The 26,966-nt window shown below is 38.0% G+C and overlaps 1 protein-coding gene across 2 annotated transcripts in view; it reads left to right on the top strand.

Annotated features, from left to right (window-relative positions):
- The window catches only part of LOC127433309 (opioid-binding protein/cell adhesion molecule-like), a 238,759-nt gene that overhangs the window by 149,594 nt on the left and 62,199 nt on the right, over positions 1 to 26,966 (top strand). For both annotated transcript variants that reach the window (XM_051685093.1, XM_051685092.1), the window contains one exon: positions 23,076 to 23,201. In XM_051685093.1, the coding sequence (XP_051541053.1) occupies positions 23,076 to 23,201 (126 nt within the window). The remainder of the gene's footprint in view (positions 1 to 23,075; positions 23,202 to 26,966) is intronic.

Below are 26,966 nucleotides of genomic sequence, written 5' to 3'. Positions count from 1 at the left end.
TCATATTCCGAAAACAATTAGCTTTGCTTGCTGCCAAATCTATCTCAGCTTGGGGTACATAACATAGTTCAGATATGCGCCAAAAAACAGTAACACCATTTTTATAAGGTTTTCAGACCATCTGCGGAGTCAGAAAAAGTGTCAGATTTCCACATTGCAGAGATAAAGGGTTTTTTTGCTAATAAAATGCCACCTTATCAAATGCTCATTTAACTTAAGTACTTAGTCCTGACACAAATTACTGCTGGCATAAATAATTGAACAAATAGACAAGCTAAGGTGCTTCTTTTTTTTTGTAATTAGAAACACAAGTGTTAATTGGAGTTTGGTTTGCCTGTTAAGAAGACTGATAAATCGAAGCTTAATGCAGTTCAATTAATTATAAAGTCTTCAGTCCAATTTCAATACATCAATCATTAGACTTTTTGGTTTCATTGTGGATTCTTAAAGGGGTAGTTCACCATTGGTCATTATTTACTCACCTTCATGTTGTTCCAAACCAATATGACTTTACTTCTTCTGTGGAACACAGAGGAGATGTTAGGCAGTATGTTAGTTTTAGTCACCATTCACTTTTATTACATCTTTTTTTCATACAATGCAAGTGAATGGTGACTGAGACTTACATTCTGCCTAACATCTTTTTTCTTTTTTTTTTTTTCAAGGAATAAAGAAAGTCTTCCGGTTAAGGAACAGCATGAGGTAAGATGAGTTAATGATGACAGAATTGTTATTTCTGGGTGAACTATCACTTTAATCTGCCATTTTAATACATCCGATTAAATATAATACATCAGACTACATCCAATACATCAGCATACATTAATACAAAGACTTCCTTGTGTAGGGATGTCCTGATACATTTATTTATTTTTTTTTTTTTTAAACGAGTACAAGTACCGATACTTCATTTTCAGCACTCACCAATACCTCTTATTTATTTATTTATTTATTTATTTTTGTGAATTCATATAAAAAGTTTATTTAAATTTTATCATCAAAATGGTGTTTAAATAAACAAAGTCTTTAAAACTTGAATCAAATTAAAATAGAACAAATAATTTTCAACATAATATTGTATTATTTTTATCAAATGAACCTTACATTGGAGATATTTTTGTCAATTACAGTGCTGCGTAACAGAGCATCACAGACGTGATGTATTGCTTAAATATTATACATTTACTATTGATTTATTATTATTATTATTATTATTATTATTATTACAAGTAGTGGAAGTAGTAGCAGTAGTAGTATTACAGTGAATATTACATAACTAGACATTAGTGATATATTTCTGTCCTACTTTTTACCATTTAAATAGAGCTTTTATTTGAAAAAAAAAAAAAAAAAAAAAAAACATATAAACCAACCAAAATGTATACATAAATTATATATATATATATATATATATATATATATATATATATATATATATATATATATATATATATACTGTTGCGACCAAAAATAATTGATTGCACCAATAATTTAAAATCTATTCGCCATTGGTGACAGTCGGGTTGTGTGCGTTCATATGCGGTTTCGTCAGATATCATCTTGTGAGTTATTGAATACATCTTTAGAGCGCGCACCACCAGTGTCTCTCGCGCCACTTTTCACCCGTTCTGTTTCTGACGAGCTCGCTGCACCACACGCAACAACAAACCCAGTACGAGAGAGTCGAACAAATGACTCTTTTGAACCGGATCTATTTCATGAATCACCCAAAAAGAACTGAGGGTTTGAACTCAGGAGCTCAGTTTAGCAATTTGAATCAGATTCACTTTCTCAGCGAATCAGGCATCAGTGAACTCACAACTGGGAGTGCAGACATTTCAAAATAAGAGTCCCATGTTTATTTCGGGCTTCTTGATAATTAAAAGTCACATTTTGTATACCAGTTTTTTTCTTCTTCTGGGAATTGTTGATTGGGATTAGCACAATAAACTGCATCTGGGATTTCATTCAGTTTGCACACTTGTAGTCTCTGTGTCTGCCATCTAGTCATAGTAAAGAAAGACTAAGGCAATACTGTAAATATACCGGTCAAAAGTTTTGAAACACTTGACAGAAATGTTTCTCATGATCTTAAAAATCTTTTGATCTGAAGGCGTATGCTTAAATGTTTGAAATTAGTTTTGGAGACAAAAATATAATTGTGCCACCATATAAATTTATTTCATTATAAACCTAAGATTTCATTTAAAAAAAAAAAAAGTTGAAAATTGATGACTTATACCAAATAATACAGAAAAGCAGACAATAAGTGCCCAACATAGATGGGAACTCCTTCAATACTGTTTAAAAAGCATCCCAGGGTGATACCTCAAGAAGTTGGTTGAGAAAATGTTAAGAGTACATGTCTGAAAATTCTAGGAAAAGGGTGACTATTTTGAAGATGCTAAAATATAACACAGTTTTGATTTATTTTGGATTTTGTTTAGTCACAACATAATTCCCATAGTTCCATTTATGCTATTCCACAGTTTTGATGATTTTACTATTATTCTAAAATGTGAAGAAAAAAAAAATATTATAAAGAATGAGTGTTTCAAAACTTTTGACCGGTAGTGTAATATATATATATATATATATATATATATATATATATATATATATATATATATATATATATATATATATATATATGAGATCAAGCTTTTGACACTTAGGACAAATGAGGGACTTGTACACAACTATTACACAAGGCTCAAACATTCACTCATGCTCAAACAGACAACGTACTACTATTTGCATACTATACTATCTGTAAATATCTGTAATGTAGATTCTGAAGAGCAGTACTAAATAAAAAAATATATTATCTCTTATATTTGTATAAATTATGAAAGGGGTGTGAACATTTAAGAGACAAATGGGGATGCAAACATATCTTCTCAACTATATATACTGTTTATTAAACCTCCAATTAATGAGTTATTTTTGTTCGGCTTTCTGTCTTGTTTCTTTTTTCTTTTCTTTTTTTTGAAAAAAAAATTGTCTCCCCAATTTGGCATGCTCAATTCCCAATGCACTCTTAAGTCCTCGTGGTGGCGTAGTGACTCGCCTCAATCCGGGTGACGGAGGATGAATCTCAGTTGCCTCCGCGTCTGAGACCGTCATTCTGCGCATCTTATCACGTGGCTTGTTGAGCGCATTACCACAGAGACCTAGCGCGTGTGGAGGCTCACGCTGTTCTCCGTGGCATCCACGCACAACTCGCCACACGCCCCACCGAGAGCAAGAACCCACCCCTTTCTATCTTGTTTCTGAACAGCAATCTAAATTGAGCAATTCTGTGATTTGGCGACTAAAAACAACAATTTGGCTCCTTAATGTTCAGTTTAGGAGCCAATGACTCCTAAGTCATATATATATATATATATATATATATATATATATATATATATATATATATATATATATATTATTATTATTATTATTATTATTTTTTTTTTTAATATATAAAAGATGTATTTTTTTATGTCATGGTCAGGATAGTTCTCATATAAGTTAGCATACAAGAAAGGATATACAGTTTTCATTAATAACGCATATTAACTCAGTGCATTTATTGCTAAAACTGTGGAGGATGTGGTTAGGGGCCGTGATATACTGGTGTCTCTCTAAGGTGTACTTAAGATATTCAGTTGTTTGCAATGCGTTCTTTTTCCCTTACACCCTACAGTTCCTTGCTGAGTGGTGTACAATTTTCAGCCTAGTGTTCTTGAGAATGGATCTGAAAGGTTTGTGAACAGATGGGGTCTTGGTTTGCCTTTAATTTATGCTTTGTCTCTGCTTTGTTTAAACAAGCCATGCTCAGCTAAAGTCTGCCTACACAAACTATAGCACCATGACTACTTCTGTCATCAAGTGTGACTCTATTCCTCTTATAAGATGAGCTTCTGGAGCTTGTTACTACCTCCTCTCTATTCAAAATTCAAAGAGTGCCTAAAGTGCCATTCTCACATTTCTTGCTTGATATTTGCATGCTTGTTTTAAAGGAGATAGTTCACCCAAAATAGACATTTCTGTCATTTATTTAACGTCATGTTGTTTTAAACTAACATTTGTCTTCCTTGGACAAAATATTGGCCTCAGTCAACATTCAGTTTAATTGCATTTCTTTTTTCATACAATGAAAGTGAATGGTACAGAGCCCCTTAGAGGACAGGGCGGGATTTTTTTTTGTTTTTTTTGTTTTGTTTTTTCTGAAATAATTTTGAATGCCCTCGCAAAAAGTTTTTTTTCCTCGCAACAGTTTGCGTTGCCTCACAATAGTTTTGTGCTCCCTCACATTAATTTTGTGTTCCCTCGTAATACGTTTTGTGTGCCCTCATAATAGTTTTGCGTTCCCTTGCGATAAGTTTTGCGTGCCCTCACAACAGTTTGATTTCCCTCTCATTAGATTTGTGTTCCCTCGAAATAAATTTTGCGTGCCCTCACAATAGTTTTGCATTCTCCCGCAATAAATTTACCATGGTTTTACTACAGTAACCATATTTTAACCAAATACTGTGTATTGCGAGGGAACGAAAACTATTGCAGGGGAAAGCAAAACTTATTGTGAGGGCATGGAAAACTAATTCAGAAAAAAATAAAAAAATAAAAATGCCTGCCCTGTCCTCTATGGGGCTCCATAGAATGGTGACTGAGGCTAATACATTTTCATTTTTGGGTGAACTATCCCTTTAATCTGAACTATCCCTCCAAAGCTTCTGTCTACTCTCTGCTAAAAATTCAAAGAGTGACTATACAGTACCATTCTGACATATCTCATTTGATATTCACATGCTTGTTTTAAGTATCCCAACATATTTTACACTTGCTCTAATTCCAGTTGTAGGTCCCTCATTAGTATTTCTTAAACAGGACAGTGTTCCATTAAATTTCACATTTGCCATTTTGTACTGTATCAGTGGTACATCTATTTATGTGGCTGATGACTGCAGCTGGAGGTTTGTGTCTCTGTAAATGGCCTCATCGTCTTCCGTGGTATCGATCAGATGTATTGATCAGATGCAATACGAGAGGGGACATTCAAAGTGTTAGAGTCCAGTGCAATCTGAAACCTGAGGTTTTCCTCCGAGCTCTTTCTCCATGGTACACAAAGCATTATTCTTATAAAACCAATACATGCAGAAGACAAATGAAGGTCATTATAGTTTAGTAAGAAAAAAAGTTATGTATCATTTACTTGGTATGCATTTACAGATGGCTCTGTATAGTACATGTTCTATAGAAGCTTTAATGTAAAACATGTCAAGTAACCTACTACATCAAATAGTACAAAATCATCATTGCATGTAAGTTTGTCAATATGATTATGCGAACATAGCTATAACATGTTTTGTGAGTCAGGAGTGACAAATATATCCATTTGCATTGTTAATGGCGAAGATCAATATTACATGACTAACAGTGATATTCAGTTGCAATTTGAACCTCATCCTACAGTATATTGTGATCAAATGTTTTAGTGATATAACAAATCAGCCTGTTCTAATCTCTCAGTTACTGTATATAACTTTCAACCTGGTCTCATAGGATCATATTACTGTGCCTACAATTTTGGAAAATGATTTTTACTCATTGTACGTACCACAGCAGTGTCCTGGTAGAATGAACACTATTGAGGCACTACAACAACAATGATTTGTATACCCTTTAACACAAATCAAGAGTAAAAGGGCAGGTTTTCAGTTTATGAACACATGTTCCATGTTCCTTATACATTGCTATCTTATGACAAGAAAACTTTAACTATAGTGCATGACAATGTTTGTTACATATCAAACTAAATGTATAAGATTGTTTGGCATGATCAAATTGTGTGGTAGCAAAACTGATAAGAGTGTTGCACCTGTGATGCAAAAGACCAGAATACGAGTCCTGAAGAGCATGTGAGTCGACATGTGAGCCGGAAGTGTCATAAAAGTACTACAAAATGATGTGGTTGTGTGTTTAAAATGTGTTTTTCATGTCAAATTTGCTTTCTATGACACTATCGGTTAGGTGTAGTTTTAAGGTATAGGGTAAGGAGGTCATTTTTGTTGATTTGTAACTAGATAGAGCTTTAATCTTAAAGGGGTTATGACATACTGTTTTTTTTATTTTTTATTATTATTATTATTCATTTATTTATTATTGTTAATAATTTTATTATTTTCCCTCAGGTCCCCTTATTACGTTAGTAACCTTTCCACGTTATTTTATTTTATTTTATTTTATTTTATTTTATTTTATTTTTTGGCACCAAAACCATAATTTAGTCATAATTTAGTAATATATGACAATTGTCCACCCTCTCTCTGGCACTCTGTCTGAAATACTCGGTTTAGGCCTATATGTCTCCTTTAAACTTCAAAGTAAACACCCACTGTTATGACTGGCTAATATAGTGTAGCCCCTCAAATACAGTGATATATATTTGAAACTCAACTGGAAGAGAATGAACCAGCTCCACAACAATCAAAAACTAAATATCAGGGTTAACACATAATGCACACCCAACACACTGCATCTGAATATATCAAACTGTTCACTCAAGCACAACAGCACAATAAACTATAAGTATCAACCAGTCATGACATGAAACATTCGTGAATGAAATCAGTTACTTACGGATTTGCGGTCAAGTCCAATAAAGTTTTTAACTACCCCATCTTTTAATAACAGTTCCTTTGCAAAGCTTGAATTGTATTGTTACTGGTTCACACGCCCAACACATTGCATCCGAATATATCAAACTGTTCACTCAAGCACAGCAGCACAATAAACTATAAGTATCAACCAGTCATGACATGAAACATTCGTGAATGAAATCAGTTACTTACGGATTTGCGGTCAAGTCCAATAAAGTTTTTAACTGCCCCATCTTTTAATAACAGTTCCTTTGCAAAGCTTGAATTGTATTGTTACTGGTTCACACGCCCAACACATTGCATCCGAATATATCAAACTGTTCACTCAAGCACAGCAGCACAATAAACTATAAATATCAACCAGTCATGACATGAAACATTTGTGAATGAAATCAGTTACTTACGGATTTGCGGTCAAGTCCAATAGTGTTTTTAACTGCCCCATCTTTTAATAATAGTTCTTTTGCAAAGCTTGAATTGTATTGTGACTGGTTCACAAGCAATCCACGCTGATATGAGCCGAAAACACAAATGATAAATGCTGAAATGAGCCAAACACACATACATGACGCACACACATTTCATCCTGCACTGATGCGATCAAGAACTTTGTTAAACTTTGTCAGTCACTATTTCCTGATATTAAGAGCTTGTACTGCTCTTAAAATGCGGCACACATCGCCGGAAACACATCAAAATGGTCAAAGACGTCTATCTAGTGCATGTTTACATAGACCAACAATTAAAATTAGTGCAGATGGGTGCAAAAATGCATCCAGGATGTGTTTATACTCAAAACTACAAGACAGAATGGGGGTCTCCTTTTAAGAGTTATAAGTTGACATTGTGTTTTTGCATGTTTATGTAAAAAAAAAAACATTTAAAAATAGTCCAGATGGGCACAAGAAGGTGTCCTGTGTAAGTCCCCTTTGGTGTGCAGGAATATAAGGCCCATCTGTCTTGTTCTCTCCTCTTCACCTTTCTGACTGAGTGCCAGTGGGCGGGCAAGGGTGCGATGAATTAAAAGTAGGTGTTGATGTCTTGCTGTAGAGGCAGTCATGTGCAGATGTATTCATCTGTGTGATGATGCAAAGTGGGAAAAACCAAACGACCTGTTTTTGCAGCTAAATAAATACTCTTTTTGTATGTAGGATGTAGTTTTGAGTTCTGAAACTTACAGTATGATTTTGTAATACCATGAACTCTTATATGTCAAAGAAAATGTTATTCCTAATGTCATAACCCCTTTGAAAACCTCATCTATTTGGGAGTAAATTTAACAGTCTTTTAATGCAACACAGTGGGCATTTCACTTCGGAATTGCCCAGACTGTCTGAAATCAGAAACAGTTGGTTGCCTTTTCTTTAGCGAAAATCGGTCTGTGCTTACCGAAATTTGAAACACTGCCCCCAGTGGCCAAAGAAGTAATTGTTGTTGGGTGCATGGGCGGGGAGGGGTGCCACGGAGGGGTGCCAAAAGAGAGTTCTTAAAATCATGGTTAGATTTAGGGTTTAGGTACGGTATTACACTTTATGGTTATGGTTAGATTAAGATTTGGGGTTTGGTTTAGGGGTTTTTGTTTAGGGATCTTTAGTCCATCATTGGACTCAAGATGGCGCCGAGTATGGCTGCTGTGTTGTGAGCTCCAACACAACATGGTAGTGTTTTGTTTGTTTTGTTCACAATTCTTATGTTTTCTGTCTTGGATGTTGTCTGCCTTATTGTCTATGACAGACAAACACTTTTGGACATTGGTTCAGCAATTTCACACCGTAAACCTGACTTCAAATTCCTCAGTGCCGACCCGCTGTTTACAAATACGCAAGCGGAGCCCTTTGTCTGGGCAGTCCGGATGCGGAAACGCAGGAGAAAAGCGGAAACAGAGCCGGCGTTCTCATCAGAGTAAGACACCGCGCAAATCGACCCCCGCTACCCAGTATTCTACTGGCAAATGTACAGTCTCTGGATAACAAGCTCTGCAAGCTGAAAGCGCGGATCTCTTTCCAACGAGAGACGAGGGACTGCTGCATTATCTGCCTTACGGAAACTTGGATGTCTGCGGAGATTCCAGACTCAGCCATTGAACCCACGGGGTTCTCCGTGCACCGAGCGGACAGAGCGAAAGACCTCTCAGGTAAAAGCAGAGGTGGTGGTGTATGTTTTATGATCAACAAATCCTGGTGTGATCAGAGGAATGTACATTCTATCAAGTCTTTCTGTTCTCCTGATCTGGAATTTCTCATGCTTCTGTGTCGACCATTCTGGCTACCGAGGGAAATCACAGCGGTCATTATCACTGCTGTGTACATCCTGCCACAAGCCAACACAGACCGGGCACTCAAGGAACTGCATGAGAGTATAAGTGAGCAGGAAACCACGCACCCTGAGGCCGCATTCATTGTGACCGGGGACTTTAATAAAGCCAGTTTCAAATCAGTAACACCAAAATACCACCAGCACATTAGTTTCAACACACAAGGGGACCGGGTTTTGGACCATTGCTACTCTCCCTTCCGGGATGGCTACAAATCCCTCCCCCGCCCACCATTTGGCAAATCGGACCACTCTTCCATTCTGCTTCTGCCCGCTTACAGGCAGAAATTGAAACAGGAAGCACCCACCCTCAGAAAGATCCAGTGCTGGTCGGACCAGTCAGACTCTATGCTACAGGACTGTTTTGATCACACGGACTGGGAGATGTCTGGTCCACCTCCGATGATGACATCGAGCTTCACGCTGACAGCCTAATGTGTTTCATCAGAAAGTGCGTGGAGGACGTCGTTCTGACCAGAACAACACGGATCTATCCGAACCAGAAGCCATGGATAAATAGCGATGTTTGCGCGGCACTTAATGTGTGGACCTCCGCTTTTAATTCCGGGAATGCGGAGGAGCATAAACAAGCCAGTTATGCCCTCCGAAAAACAGCAAAACACCAGTACAGGAACAAGATTGAAGGACAGTTTAACACCACCAACTCTAGAAGCATGTGGCAGGGAATTAACATCATCACGAACTTTAAAGGGAATAAAAACTCTGCCATGAACACCGCTGCCTCTCTCCCGGATGAGCTAAATACTTTTTATGCTCGTTTTGAGGGAAATAACACGGCCCTCGTGGAGAGAGCTCTCGCGGCCGAAGCTACAGAGGTTAGTTCACTCTCCGTCTCTGTAGCGGATGTAACCCGATCCATCCGACGGGTGAATATCCGCAAAGCCGCAGGCCCAGACGGCATTCCGAGCCGTGTCATCAGAGCGTGCACAAACCAGCTGGCTGGTGTTTTTACAGACATTTTCAACCTTTCCCTCTCTTTGTCTGTAGTCCCCACATGCTTTAAAACATCCACCATTGTGCTTGTTCCAAAGCAATCAAAAATAACTTGCTTAAATGACTGGCGTCCTGTTGCTCTGACCCCTATCATCAGCAAATGCTTTGAGAGACTAATCAGAGATTACATCTGCTCTGTGCTGCCTCTCTCTCTAGACCCATTGCAGTTTGCTTACCGCAACAACCGCTCCACTGATGATGCCATTGCATCTACAATACACACTGCTCTCTCCCACCTGGAAAAAAAGAACACTTATGTGAGAATGTTGTTTGTAGACTACAGCTCAGCATTCAACACCATAGTGCCCTCCAAGCTAGATGAGAAACTCCGGGCTCTGGGCTTAAACAGCTCGCTGTGCAGCTGGATCCTGGACTTTCTGTCAAGCAGACACCAGGTGGTTAGAACAGGCAGTAACATCTCCTCAACACTGACCCTCAACACTGGAGCCCCACAGGGCTGTGTTCTCAGCCCACTCTTGTATTCCTTGTACACACATGACTGTGTGGCAACACATAGCTCCAATGCCATCATTAAGTTTGCTGATGACACGACGGTGGTAGGTCTGATCACTGACAATGATGAAACAGCCTACAGAGAGGAGGTGCACATTCTGACACACTGATGTCAGGAGCACAACCGCTCCCTCAACGTCAGTAAGACAAAGGAGCTTGTGGTGGACTTCAGAAGAAAAGACAGAGAACACAGTCTCATCACCATCAATGGAGCACCAGTGGAGAGAGTTAGCAGCTTCAAGTTCCTGGGTGTCCACATCACTAAGGAACTCACATGGTCCATCCACACTGAAGTCGTTGTGAAGAAGGCTCATCAGCGCCTCTTCTTCCTGAGACGGCTGAGGAAGTTTGGAATGAACCGCCACATCCTCACACGGTTCTACACTTGCACTGTAGAGAGCATCCTGACTGGCTGCATCTCCGCCTGGTATGGCAATAGCACAGCCCACAACCACAAAGCACTGCAAAGGGTGGTGCGAACGGCCAGACACATCATTGGAGGAGAGCTTCCTTCCCTCCAGGACATATATACCAGGCGGTATGTGAAAAAAGCTCGGAGGATCATCAGAGACTCCAGCCACCCGAGCCATGGGCTGTTCTCACTGCTACCATCAGGCAGGCGGTATCGCAGCATCAGGACACGCACCAGCCGACTCCATGATAGCTTCTTCCCCCAAGCAATCAGACTATTGAACTCTTGATCTCCCACGATCAAAATACATCAGCACTGCACTTTATTACTCTTACTCTTATATCTCACACCGGACTGTCATAAATTATATTATTATTATATTATATTCTCTCTTAACAACTTACTATCAACCGACTGCCTGAATGTCAATACAGTACAATACAACCTACTGTACATTCTATATATACTACTATATATACTTTTTTTATTGAATAATGTGTATCTATATTGTGTGTATTGTATACTGTACAGTATATGTTATTATTTGTATATTGTGTTGTGTGTAATTGTGTGTATATTAGACTTTAAATTGTGCTGTGTTAATTTGATGTTATTGTAAATTGGTATATGTCTCATCACTGTCACGACTGCTATGTTGATCAGAACTGCACCCAAGAATTTCAGACACTATTGCACTTGTGTATATGGCTGTGTGACAATAAATATTGTTAAGACTTGTCATAAGATCGGGTTAGCTCTAACCAAAACCCATCCCTACACTCAAATGAAATGTCTCAAAACCCATCCCTACACTCAAATGAAATGTCTCAAAACCCATCCCTACACTCAAATGAAATGTTTTTTTAACTGATTTCAAAAATATTATATTTTGTAAGGGAAACTAGTTATCAGGCTAACATTAAACAAGTGAAAGGGTGTCTGATTTTTGGATATTTGCTGTAGATATGGCACATTAGTTTATTTTGAGGTCACATGGATGATCTCACCTAATCATACCTGTTTTGTCTTTCTCAGCAAGCAGCGAAAGGGCAGACATGTACAGGTGGTGTGGAGACTGAAGCTGGCTAGAATGGTGCTGTTGAAACTAACACTCACACAGCCAATTTGGCCAAGTATTCTCACAGAATAATGTCTCCAGCTTTTGGTCTATCAAGTGTTCACCAATGTCCTCTGATTAGAAGCAATGGCCATTTAAAACGGAGAGAGAACTACTTGTTATTTTACAGTATATCCTTAAAAAACAAACATGCAGTCTTTGCACTCTGAAACATGATATTCTATGCAAGATTCTGCTTATGAGGTGATATGTCTTCGATTTCTCTTGAAATGTTGCATAAAAAGTATTTTAATTAGGACAAGCATGTTTAGATCAAAATGCCAAAATGGCTTAAATTGGCTCAAAATGCATTAATATGGAAAAGTTTAAAGAAGGTTACTACAGTACTTCTCTTTTCGCTAAACCTGCATATTATACTCTGCATATACTGGCTCTAAAATCGTACTGTAGAACACAGCACATGTGCTTTTCATAGAGTTGTGTTATGTGGGTGGCATATATGTAGACAATGAGACACAAAGGCCATCTCCTGATTCTTGAGAGAGAAAGGTCTCTCTGAAAGGTCATCGCAATGCAATGCTGTTGTTTTACCCAGGTTTTTTTTTTTTTTTTTTTTTTGAGAATAACAAGGAAAACAATTGTGGGAACAGAAACAAAGAAACTGTGTGGCTCCCAAGATCTCTTGTCACAGAGGATTTGTTCAGACAAACACAAAATTCAGCAAACAACTTAAGCGATGCTTTGATGCAAGATTATGAATCCTAACTACAGATTCTTGACTCATCTAAATGAATGACAGAAGTGTTGTAATTTTCAGGTTCACTATTTTTTTGAATAACCAATAGAAGTTTGAAAACAACTTGGTGCACAAATTATTCCCTTCACTTTTAATAATGAGCTACATCTATTGCTTGGAGAGTCCCCTGGGTTCATTCAATTCCGTTCAATTGAAGTCAAGTGTATTTGTGTAGAGCCATTTACAATACAATTTATTCCAAAGCAGCTTTACAAAGAATAGTGCCTTTCTGTCCCTTGTAGTAAATCAAATAAAAAGATTTGTAGCTGGAATGAGGAAGAAACCTCATGGAAATGCTTTAAAGAAGTTTAGCAAAAACACAGAAGATCAAAAGAGAAAGACGGCACAGTGCTGGTAAGCAGAAACTTATGCGGGTGATACAATACATGCAGGGAATTCAACACTGTTAGCGACAGAGGGAGCTGAGAGGATGAAGAGAAGGAAAGCGAGACTCCGGTGGAAAGAGGCTAAGGATGAGTTCAGCTCAGTACAGGCAGTGCATAAAAGGTGATGATCGCACACCATATGTTTCATTAGCTTGAGGTCTTTGTGGGAGGCAGAGCGGATCATCAAAAGTTTAATTCACACTAGAGTTTACACATAGTCACAGTTAAAGCTAAAGTGGCTTATTTCTGCACCACTTGGGCCACCAGAATGAATTGCAAAATATAAGCATTGTTTTCAAACAGCTGGTTGAGTCAAAGTTGAGGTGTCAGGCTCGAACTAATAGAACAATAATGTAATAGCGCCACAGAGCAAAGTCTTTACCGTGCTTACTTTGAATGGCTACTTATAGTTGTCTTCATATTAATCTGGGATAGGAGAAAAATGTTTAACATCAAATAAGTTAGACACTTCAGCTTTAAAAGCATCATTGATTTGAAATCTAGCTGCAAACAACAATTTTGGTATTTTAAGGAGAACTTCTTGAGTGTGACCAGAATGTTGTGGTTCTTTGAGCAAAACATGCTCATCCTAGTCAAAGTACCTTTGATGCAAGATTTCATTAGAGAAATTAAGGATACTTTGTATTTCAGTACCTGATGAGCAGAATGTCGTACAGACTATTACTGTATGTATCAGGGAAGAAGCGAGTCAATTTAATTAGATTGCCCCATAAACAACATGCAGGATTGTTGTCTTTCGTTTGCTCAAATGTAATGATGTGTTGCTGTTTTAGATTAGTCTCGAACTTTCTCCTCCATGGGGGGAAGGATAAGACAGCCTTTCAATTCACTGCACATTTGTGTAATAAGCCTCTGCTCTTGTTACTGAATTGAGGAGTAGCTCTTTTCCTCATTTTAAAGAGCAGTAATGAGCCATTGGAAAGATTCATCAGGGTTATGAAAATATAAATGGGAGGACAAAGCCAGTGCAATTTGCCTGGGTGACACATTAGCGACAGCGATATCACCAGGGGCTGCACGAGAATCAGTTTTTCAGTTCTGTGGGTACTCTGCCTTCTGCTTCAGTTATTTTAACCCCCCGACAAGTCCAATTGCAAATACAGGTTTTCTCAAACAGATTATAGGAGTTTGGACATGCGAGGCATGAAATGCATACCGTATTTATAAATGTTCATCTATCATAACTAAAATATTGCTGATGATGCCTGGTATTAGAGCCTGGATCTGCAGATGGTGTCATTATGGTGCCATCAGAGAATTACTCATGACATACTCTTTTTACAAGCACAATATTTGAGATCTGTTTATGTTTTCAAGGTAGTCTCACAGACCACCCACGGTTTGTATGATGCATAATGCACAAAAAAAAAAAAAAAAAAAGAAAGAAAAAAAAAAGTTCTAATTGTCTAATCATCTGGTAGTCAATGGGTGCACCAGGCCTGGAAACAAAATCATGTTTACAAGGTAGAATGAGTGTTTATGAGAAAGAACTAATCACTGAATTTGCCTAATGAAACTAATGAAGTTTTCCAGGTTAGTGGCATCAAATTTTGAGATACTCAGAGTTTTGTTTGATGAGCTGAGTAGCAGGTAAACCAAATATCCGGAATTATAAAAAGTTTCTTTGTTTTTGAGTAGTGTACTGTATGTGAAATAATGTGTACTTTTGGACAGACCAAAACGCGGATCACAAAGTCTACACACTCTTCTGCTAATTTCTTCAGTGTTTTTTGTACAGCCAGAACAGTGCGAACAGTGCCTGACGAACAATTATTTTTATTTTTTTATTAAGTAGAAATAACATGAACTGATGGTTTTAGCAGAAGCATACACCATTGATTAACAACCTCAGAGCTCATGGTTGATTTGTCTTAACAGGTTTATAAGTTATTGTTAATAATCAGTTCCCCATGGAAAAAAAAATAAACAAACAAATTTATGACATTTTTACTTACAGAATCCAACTGTTGCACTCTATAGTTTGAATTAGTATTTTCCATGCTGGTATATACACAGATGAGCCAAAACATTATGACCAGTCACCGGTGAAGCAAATAATGTTGAACATCTCCTAACAAGACCACATGTCAAGGTCTGGGTAGAATAACTGGAAGCGAACAATCAGTTCTTGTAGTCAACGTGTTGAATGCAGGAGAAATGAGCAGGAGTAAAGTCCTGAGCGACTTTGACAAGTGCCAAATTGTTATGGCCAGACGACTGGGTCAGAGCATCTCGGCAAGGAAACGGCAAGGCTTTTGGGGTGCGTCCCATTTTCTTTAACATCACGTGGATGGCCGTGTACGTGTGTGCTGTATACCTGGGGAAGTGACGGCACCAGGATGCACTGTGGGAAGACGACAAGATGGTGGAGGGAGTGTGATGCTCTGGAAAATATTCTGCTGGGAAACCCTGGATCTGGCCATTCATGCGGTTGTAAATTTGACAAGTGCCACCTACCTAAACATCATTGCAGACCAGGTACACCCCTTTATAGAAATGGTATTCCCTCATGGCAGTGGCCTCTTTCAGCAGGATAATGCGCCCTGCCATACTGCACACATTGTTCAAGAATAGTTTGAGGAACATGATGAAGAGATCAAGGTGTTGCCCTGGCCTCCAAATTCCACAGATCTCAATCCGATTGAGCATCTGTGAGATGTGCTGGACCAACAAATCTGATCCATGGCAGCTCCACCTCACAGCTTACAGGACTTGAAGGATCTGCTGCTAATGTCTTGGTGCCAGATACTACAGGACACCTTCAGGGGCCTTGTAGAGTCCATGCTTCAGCGAGTTGGCACTGTTTTGGCAGCATGTGGAGAACCAACAGCATTTTAGGCAGTTGGTCATAATGTTTTGGCTCATCAGTGTAATTGTGGTATCAGCTACTTCAGATAAACCCGCCCCTAAATGGCACTTAAAAAACAAAACAAGCTGTGATTGGTCACTCTTTATGTCGGTCAGACAGGTTTTTTCTATGTAACTGAGCTGGTTTTTGGCCAGAATAAGCAGCAAACTGGACCAAATTTTATGCCGGTAGTCAAAAGTCTGGCTATGCTAAACTAATGAATAACTGTCTATAATGAGGGACAGTTTGTCATCCTTTTTTTAACAACCTCAAAACAGTGTCATTGTTAGTGTTTTGAGCTGTTTAAATCATTTCAGCTGCAGCAGTGCCAGACAGATGTGATACATATGGGATCGCAGTCCAGTCATTTGTGGTAGGGTGATTGCGTTCCTCCATAACTGTAATAGCTAAAAGCGGCTAAACAAGCAGCTCTCTTCAGAGGCAAGAGACCTGTAGCTAGCTCTTATGGCACAATGCGACTCATTTGTATTGTTATTAGAAAGGAGTGAAGAGGCAATCACTGCACAAAACATGCCATAATGTTCACTCAGCATGTGTTATATGAAAACACCCTAGTTGTTTGATTTCCCCATTGGGCCAAAGAACAAACCAGTCATATTAAAAGTAATAAATAAAGTCATGCAGGCAGAGAGGGTAGTCATATTATGTATAATGTATGTTAGCCTTAATGTGAATTGCAGTTTTTTTCATTGACTTTCTAATGGAGCATTTAAAAGACATTAGATTTATTTAGTTTTTAAGGCTTTTCTAACTGTCACTCCTTTTCCTGAGAAATCTCTTAAATGCTTTTCTCATGCATAAGAACACATTAAATGATATGCTGAATGCTTTAAAAACATTCTTGACAATATGTAAAACTTATAAGGTGTCAAATGCTTGACATTGCAATTTTTTAAACATTGAAATACAGGCTCATGACAGTATTTTCATCACTGTTGTTTTACAGAATAGTCTGAAATGATTGACGCTGTCACTCTGTAGTGACATATGAAAAAATATTCTAATACATCTAACAATTTGATGATTGACAACTTTTTTACCAATGGATTCTCCAAGGATATAGCCTTGTCATTTTGGAATAGAGAGACATATGAAAATTGATTGCTGTCAGTATTTATCCTTTAAGAAATCTCTGTGGAAAAAACAGGAATCTTAACAAGGTTGAATGTTCTGTATCCATGGAAAAAACCTTTTTGTCATTTTCATCATCTACTGGCCTTTATTTGAGAAATTGATTTACATTTTAGCAGCTGCGACCATTTTGAGGTATTGTCCATTAGCTTATTCTTAAAGTTGTTTGAAATAAAGGATACTATTTTAAACTAAATTACAAAATTCTCAACTTCAGTATTTCTCCATCATTTTGACCATCTTTCTGCTTCAGAAAGACATTAAAAGGACCTTAGTGGAAGACACTGGCATGCATTTAAGATGGATAGTATGAAATAATGGTGACTGACATCCCCTTTTGTGTTCCATGGAAGAAAGAAAGCTATATAGGTTTGAAACAACATTGGGCTTAATAAATAATGCCAGAATTTTCTCCATCTCCATCTGCCGTAGTGCCGTCACGTAGCCATAACCGTCAACTGCATTGTTTGGTTTTTGCTTTAAAAATTCAACAATTGCTGCCTCAAGACACATTACGACCACTGGTTTTTGTCACAAACTGCGTCATGTTTTTCCCCCTCACCTTCAGTTCACTTCAGTGTCTGTTTAGTTTTCCCCTGTGCTCACGGACTACACTTCCCAGCATGCACCTGTTGATGATTCTCACCTGCCCTCCATCTTCCTCAGCTGTTCCCTGTTCCCTCATCAGTCATCTGTTTGTATATATACCCTCTAGTTACAGTTACTTACTGTCAGTTCTTATGTTCCTATGGTCGTTGTTTCCTTGTGTGTTGCTATTTGGTTCTTTGTATTGCTCCACGTAGTTTGTATCACCTTCTTCATCATCTCCATTAAAAAGCCTGCGTTTAGATTCATTGTCTCATCTCATTTCTGCATATCGTTACAGATTTACGACAGTGATGTTGAATGCTCTCATGTGTCTCGTGACCATTTGCGACTGCCATATTCTGCAATGTATATATTTGAATGAGATATGACAGCGCTGTTAAGGTGTGTATCAGGAGAAGATTTACAGTGATTAATCATTTAAATTAGCGGCTTTAAAATATAGCGGCTGTAAAATATATATAAATTAATATATTGTAACAAATTATTGTTACTGTACATTCTACTTATTACATGTTTTTATATTGTTGAAAAGTGGTTAAGGGATCTAAGGCTTTGTTCACACTGCAGGAAAAATCACATTTTTCCATAAATCTGTTTTTGTGTGTGTGTGTGTGTGTGTGTGTGTGTGTGTGTGTGTGTGTGTGTGTGTGTGACTGTTCAAACTGCAAGTTATATGTGGCCAGATCAGATTTTGTCTGTTCAGACTACAGTCACTTTTGCTATCACGTCCACAATAGTTGTCATGGTAACGCAGAAAACTTGCATATATTCACCATGCATGAGATTTTAGCGATGGATGTTTTACTATTGATTATGCTTTTTATGAGAGTAGTATCTAAATATGAACTTTCTTCACAGACAGCGGCTTAAAAATGGGAGAGGTGGCATATGCAATGTTTGTTACTGCTAGTGTTGTTGCTGCCCATTTTAGTGGAGACATCCTGTATTTTGGCCAACATTACGACACCTTTTATCTTGGGGTCCTGTATTTTAGCAGAGAGCGAAACATCCCATATTGAAGGCTTTGTGTCCCGTATTAAAGCATAAAAAGGTCGGACGGTAAGACGAGGACCCGCGTCTTGTGATGAAATGCTCAAAATGCTCAAGTGTCCCATATTCGTGTGACATTCAGTACGTTATCGCATTGTGGTTTCTCACAACCGGTATGGTTCACTGCACCTTAGCGCATATCTTTGGATAAGATAAGCCAATGTCTGTGTTATTATAAGAGGTTTGCAGTGCTTTGCATGCATAGTAACATAAAAATGACATATGGGTGTTTCATTCAGAAGTGATGATCTCTATGCCCTGTTTACCTTCCACTGTGAGAGTTTTATAGGGCTGAAATGTGTAATAAAACAGGCTGAACTCACTTTTGAAATAATTTGTATTGAAAATTCTGTTTATAACGATCTTACTGCATGGCCATCATTATTGAATTAAATTAGAATTGCCCTTTGACGCCCTTTGTATATTTTCTCGTCTCAAAACCTGATGTATAACAACCGCACAGCAAATGACAGAGAAAAAAAAAACAAAACACACGAAATCCGATCTGACCATTCAGACTGAGATGTATTAAGAAAAAAATCTGATTTTAATCAGATTTCAAACCACCTACGAATGTGGTTTGGATGAGGCTTGTAAAAATCGGTTTTAATATGTTTTTTGTCCTGTTCAGACTACAAAAACCTAAACGGATTTGAGTGACAGCGTCCAAATTTTTTTATTTTATTCTGCCTGTGTGAACATGGCCTAAAATATCTATAAAACAGTAAAAATTTACAAATATCCTAAAAATATATGTAATGGATTTGTCAATATTGTACATTTCTAAAGCTTTAAATACTTAAAAAAAAAAAACAAAAAAAAAAAAAGAAAAATTTGATGCTTTCAAGCATCTATATTATATGTTTCAGTGTCTATCCAGACTTACAAACATGTACATTTAAATGTTACAACTATTAACATACTAATAGCTACATATATTAATGAGATCAGGCTGGTGTCCTGCACTATGTTTTAATGGCTGTTGTTTTTTAGTCTCTTGTTGCAGCTCCTTGTATGCTTCAGTACTTATCATTGCATCGAGAGGCAGCTCTTTTTTCTCATTTTAAAAAACATTAATAAGCCATTGGAAAGATTCAGTAGGGTTATGAGAATATAAATGTAGAGATGAAGCCAATGCAATTTGCCTGGGTGAAACATTAGCGGCAGCTATTTCACCAGAGGCAACACAAGAATTAGTTTTCTCTGAATTCTGTTGTTGCCTTTCCTTCATCAGTTATTATAACCCAATATATGCCCAATTAAAAAACACAAGTATTGCTGGGAGATGGTGGGAATTCGGACATATGAGAGGCAGAAAGATACTTTATCATGAATTGAGCATGTGTAATACCTTGCTCTAAGAACTTTTGTCTAAGAAGGGATTACAATTACATGCATACACACAAACATTCATAGTCATGGCAAAGGTTTTATGTAACTTTTGTTATATAACTTGAGTTGTGTCCTTATTCAGAAAATAATAGGATAGTCTTTTTGTCTGTTCATGATCTGAATTCTGTCCTATCACTCTTTTCTTTTTTGAGGAGCTCAAATTGGTCTTTTTGAAACACTGGCCTGAATTTGGGATTCCTGGTAAAAAAGTCAAACACATCAATTATAGATTGAGAGACAAGGATGAAACAATGCCTTTGATGTAGAGGAGGGAAGTGGAATGTGGAATAGTGAAAAGCAGAGTGACTCAAAGCATGTGCTCTTCACAGGATGAAATATTCACTAGAGAGAAACAGAACTTATACTGTGAACTTACAGTATACTGTGATTGTACTCTTTGGAATAGTGCACAAGTACTGTATGGCCAGTGTGGCTACCCTTAGTATACGTACAAACACACCTGCACATGCACAAATATGGTACATATACACGTGCTTGCAGTCCAGGTTTCTTTTAGAGATAAATGATTTAGTCATTTTGGTGTGTGTATGTGCATGTTGGTGTACCTTCCCTCTAAAAGGCAGAGTCTGGGACTTGTCTAAAACTTTAGTAAACAAAATTTACTATAAAATATTTACTTTTTCAGCAAACACAGATAGCAGAAACTCCCATATGAGGCACACCTGATATAAAGCCAACTTAATAATATCTCTTAGAGATACTGGCTGGCTGATTTACTCAGACTGCAACATGGAACACGGTCAAGGAAACTGACAGACTGTCTGGGTTCCACAGTCTCAGTCAAGTTATGTAAATAGCATTTCCTTAACAGAGCATGACTTGCTGATCATATCATGCCAATCAAGTGACAGAGTGTAATGCTAAACCATTTAGGCATAATTCTGATATGACTGCGTGAAGATCCATCTACAAAGCTTAAATGGTACTTTGATTGGCATTTAGAATATAATTTAACTATGGTTCTGGATTATTATTTTATTTTTTATGTTTTATTGCTAATTGTATTTCAAATAGTAAATAACAGTAATGAACAAACATGTACTTACTATTGAATTAACATGTAATTAACATGTTATGTATGTTTCATCAAAATTGTAATAGTATTTTTTATAAAGAACAGACTTTGGAAAATCATTGCATAAGACTTTTGCATGATAATTTTTATGGGAACGCAGACAATGTAGATGTAACTTGCATGTGATTTAGCCTAGAGGGACCCAAGTTTCATAACTGAACACAGATCATATGAGGCACTACATACATATTCATCCTTAATTCCCCCAAAAACATACAAGTAAAAAGTACATTCATCCTGATCAAAGTGAATAAGCAATAAGTAAAAAAATTAAGGAATAGTTCACCCAAAAATTAAAATTCTATCATCACTTACCTACTCCTCATGCCATCCCAAACTTGTATGACTTTCTTTCCTCTGCAGAACACAAACACAGATATTTTGGAGAATATATGAGATATTGTTGTCGATGAAATGTAAGTCAATGTGAAACTTTCAAGATCCAAAAAGGACATAAAGGCAGCATAAAAGTAATCCATACGACTTGAATGATTTAATTCATGTCTTCTGATGCGATACAATTGGTTTTGGGTGAGAAACAAATAAAAATGTAAGTTCTTATTCACTATAAATCTTGACATCCTCAGGCTCCTTGGAGCGGTTATGAAAGTTATGAAAGTCACCCACATCCTTGCACTTGACGCATACGCAGTGGGCTGTACACAAACTAGACTCTGTGTTGCCAGGTTCACAGTTTTCACGGGCATTTTTATTCCAGACACAAGATAAAAAAATAGAGTTGCAGGTTGAATTGTTTTTTTTTTTTATTATTATTATTATTTTTTTTTTATATATATACTTTTCAAATGTACCATGGTCAGCAAAATATTTTATCGTAAACACTAGAAAATGAAAATGAAATGTCTCATTGATATACAATGATACCAGGATTGAGTACCTGGCAAGTCTTGAAGCCTGCACTGTGTTCCAAATGGGAGGGATGTCAAGATTTGCAGTGAATAAGGACTTACATTTTGATCTGCTTCTTACCCAAAGTAATCGTATCGAAGACATGGATTAAACCACTTGAGTCGTATGGATTATTTTTATGCTGCCTATACAGTATGTCATTTTTGAGTTTTGGTCCCCACTGACCAACATTGATCAAAAACACCTCAGATATTCTTTGTTTGTGTTCCACAGAAGAAAGTCATTCAAGTTTGGGATGGTGAGTGACAATCTGTTTAACACACTGATGACATTAGCTGGGTTTCCATCAAAATTTTCACATTTTTAATGGGAGCGCCTGCACTTAAACGTGTTCTGGCGGATTGTGAGGACCCACTTAAAAGACCAGCTGTGGTTTAATCACTTTCGAATGCCAAGGGCTATGCACGAAAAATTGTGTGCCAAGGTCACACCTTTCGTTGGGCCAGTCACATCAAGCAATTACACACTCATAACACGTGTACGAATGGTCAAAACATGCCATAATTTTGCGAATAAACTGTTTCCATCACCTTAATGTGCATTTTAACTAATGCCAAACTCTAAAAAATCCACCTCCTATTAGTGCATTAAATTTTAAGCAAATTTTGAGGTTTTTTTGTTTGTTTTGTTTTTTTTCGCATATCAAGCATTTCCATTCAGTATTTCTTATGCACAGTTTCAAAATGCACATAATTTTGTTGGATGGAAACCCAGCTATTGAGACACTTGCACAATAAAAACATGCATTAATCACTCAGTTGTTTTGCAAAAGCCTTTATCAAAGTTAGTTAATTTTTGTATTATGTTGTTTTTTGCAGTTCCTGCCAGGATCGTAAACATATCCACGGATGTTTCGGTGAACGAGGGTAGTAACGTAACCCTCGTGTGTCTGGCCATCGGACGACCTGAACCCACCATTTCATGGAAATTCCGCTCCTCAAAAGGTAATGTTTACATTTACTGATAACTCATTGGGACTAATCCTGCTATTTTGTGGAAGTCTTTCATTATGTTGCAATGTTCATTATGTTTATACACAGCACTTTACAGCATTGTTGAGTATCCTGGTTATCTACCGTTACACAGTATGCTTTACATTTCTTGAGTTTTCATGTTGAAGTGCATTCATTTTGAATTAACTAGGTTGAATCCCTTTTAGCTTTTTTATAAGATGACCTAATTTTGTTTAGCAGATGAAGAGAAGTTTTATCTGTTTCATTCAATATACAGTATTGTTGTAATCAATATTTATGTGCCACTTTCTATTCCATTGAATAGGTAGCAACACGCACAATATTCATATCTGTCTTTTAATTCGATATTTAGAAATTCATCAACATTTAGTTAAGAAAAGTGAATCTGGGGCAATTTTTAAAAGGGATTTTGGATGCGACATCAAATAATGTCAACCAGTCTCAGCACAGCTGTGAGTAAATCCCTCACGTTTACAACGCATTCATTTTTCCCTTCACTATCGAACTTCCAGGACACTGACTGCATTTTAATTAATCTGTTATAATGGAAACCTATATATATAAACCTGCTATACATTAGTCTGTACATGAAGAGAAAAGATTCAGCTTGTGAAATCACTTTGCAGAGAAAGCAATATAAAAGTCTGTGCACAGGGTGTCATTTAATGTCAGGCAGCTTGCAGAAAAAGGACGCTACAGTAGCTGTTGACATTTATGTGTGAGGACTAATGAAAAAAATAAGACGTGAAGGATGTTTCTTTTCCTTTTTTTCTGTCGACTTTTACAGCTTTAGTGAAAAGATGAGTAGTATGTTTTCTAGATTTTAAGCCCCTCTATTGACATAAACATTTGTCCTTTTGAAACAGAATTCTAAAGATAAGCTGTGTATTTCAGTTTCTACAATGGACACAAAGTACAGTAATACAGATGTATGGTGAAAAGACAGCTAGAACAATTTAACAGAAACATTAGCACCAGATATAGCTTGAGGGTCAGTGCAAAGCAAAACACAATACATTACGCCCTCTGTAGACTTTCCACTATAGAAAGTCTTGCTACAGTGAGAATATAGACTTTTTAGTATAGTGAGTTTTCAGGTTTTGTTGAATTTATTTTGACACATGGAAAAGCATTTTAACTTAGCCCATCAATAGATTAAATAAGATAGATTAAAATATATGAGGATGCTAAAAAAATTTAGAGGAAAGGCAGAAGGTATTATTGCACTTGACTCTTATGTCTATTCTGTCTGTTTTTATCACATACAGTGTATATCCTACTGAGACCCAAACGTAACTGATGTGTGCATTTTCCATTTCCCATTTTGATTTGTTACTAGAAGCACCTAATAAACATAAAAAAAAAAAAAAGATATATATAAAAAGATATAATAATTCTAGAGCAAATAGCTTCCCTAAAAATATATGTCCAAATATGTGGACAGCGGGACAAAGTTGTGAAATTTTAAATAATACCAAGCTATAGAAAGTCAGATTTTTTTAAATCAAGTTTATTATGTTTCCAGGTGTGTTGCTTATTTATGTTTTTGAGACATTACAGACATCACAGCTGATTTTCTATAAAACTGCTTTGGAACAATGTGTATTGGGAAAAGCATAAATAAAAAACTAAACAAATAAAACTTATTTGACATGATTTGACTTTTATGTTACAATGTTTTTTACTGCTTTGGCAACAAAATATCAATGTTCTCTCTTTGCACTGTCAAACAAACAAGTGATAGACAGTGCTGAAGCATTTTACCAATCAGAACTTAGCATCATTTTGATACAAGTAATGCCAGTCACTGCCAACTATGTTAAAATAAATGTATACATTATAAATTCTGAATCTGATTACCATTGTCCCATGTCTGCCAACCATGTTGAGAGGTTCAAACATCATCTGCAGCCTGAAACTAAACTTTTGATAGGAAATTTGGAATGAATGCACTTGGCTTCATAGGAAAGCTATGGGATGCTCCCTTGTTCCCTATTTAGTGAATAACTTAACTTCCAGTGTGCTGTCTGTCTGCACTGGTCTCAGAACAATTCAAAATGCACCGTATTTTTATCCTAACTCCATGTAAATCCTCTGAAAATAAAATGTTTTCTCAATGTGAAAATGTACAGTAAATATAGGATTTCTAATGAAAGCCTTGTGCTATTGTACACGTTAGTGTAAATTGTGTTTAGCAGCATGGTGTTTCACGATAGATAGCTCAAATAAATAAAATGGCATATCGGATGAAACTAGAGACTCTTTTGACTCAAATAGATTTCAATGTAAAACTTAATTAGGTTTCTTACCAAATGTAGTTTTGTTGGCATTTCTCCCAAAGACAAACTCTGCTTGTTCCCTATCTGTCACTCACTCAACGTTGTGTCAATGTAGTTACACTAGGGGTCACTCTTGGGAGCCCGAGACACCTCTGGTCTTTGATAAAAGGCCATTGAAAATTGGCGAGTGGTATTTGCATGCCACTCCCCTGGACAAACAGGTATAAAAGGAGCTGGTATGCAACCACTCAATCAGATTTTCTCTTCGGAGCCGAACGGTCATGCTCATTGAGCTGAACCCTACTGTTCATTCACCTCTGCTGGATCTGACGGCGCATTTCAGTGGCTTCTCCCTCCTCTGCACTGGTGCACTGCAGAGAATGCATATGTTAGTTCGGACAGACAACATGGCAACGGTAGCCTCTGTCAACCGCCAAGGCGGTCTGCGCTCTCGTTGTATGTCACAACACGCCCGCCGTCTCCTCCTCTGGAGTCAGCAGCACTTAAAGTCGCTGCGAGCCACTCACATCCTGGGCAACCTCAACACTACAGCGGACACGCTGTCAAGGCAGGTTACCCTCAGGGGAGAGTGGAGACTCCACCCTCAGGTGGTCCAGCTGATTTTGAGTCGATTCGGATGGGCACAGGTGGACCTGTTCGCCTCCCAAGAATGCTCCCACTGCCCGCTCTGGTACACCCTCACTGAGGCTCCCCTCGGCATAGACACGCTGGCACACAGCTGGCCCCCTGGCCTACGCAAATATGCATTTCCCCCAGTGAGCCTGCATGCACAGACCCTGTGCAAGGTGAGGGAGGATGAGGAGCAGATCGTCCTGGAAGCACCCTACTGGCCCACCCAGATGTGGTTCTCGGACCTCACGCTCCTCGCGACAGCTCCCCCCTGGCAAATTCCCCTGAGGAAGGACCTTCTTTCTCAGGGACAGGTCACCCTCTGGCACCCGCGACCAGACCTCTGGAATCTCCATGTCTGGCCCCTGGACGGGACGCAAAAGACCTAAGCGGTCTACCACCTGTGGTGGTAGACACGATCACTCAGGCTAGGGCCCCCTCTACGAGGCACCTGTATGCATTTAAGTGGCGTCTGTTCGCTAATTGGTGTTCTTCCCGACGCGAAGACCCCCAGAGATGTGCAGTCAGATCAGTGCTTTCCTTCCTGCAGGAGAGGTTGGAAGGGCGGCTGTCCCCTTCCACCTTGAAGGTGTACATTGCCGCCATAGCTGCACACCATGACGCAGTCGACGGTAAGTCCTTAGGGAAGCACGACCTGATCATCAGGTTCCTAAGAAGCACCAGGAGGCTGAATCCCTCCAGACCGCACCTCGTTCCCTCATGGGACCTCTCTGTAGTTCTTCAGGGTCTACAGAGAGCCCCCTTTGAGCCTTTGCAGTCAGCCGAGCTTAAGGCACTCTCCTTAAAGACTGCCCTCCTGACTGCG

Source organism: Myxocyprinus asiaticus, chromosome 43 (assembly GCF_019703515.2).
Source record: "Myxocyprinus asiaticus isolate MX2 ecotype Aquarium Trade chromosome 43, UBuf_Myxa_2, whole genome shotgun sequence".
Lineage (NCBI taxonomy): Eukaryota > Metazoa > Chordata > Actinopteri > Cypriniformes > Catostomidae > Myxocyprinus > Myxocyprinus asiaticus.
This window is presented reverse-complemented; position numbering and strand designations above follow the sequence as displayed.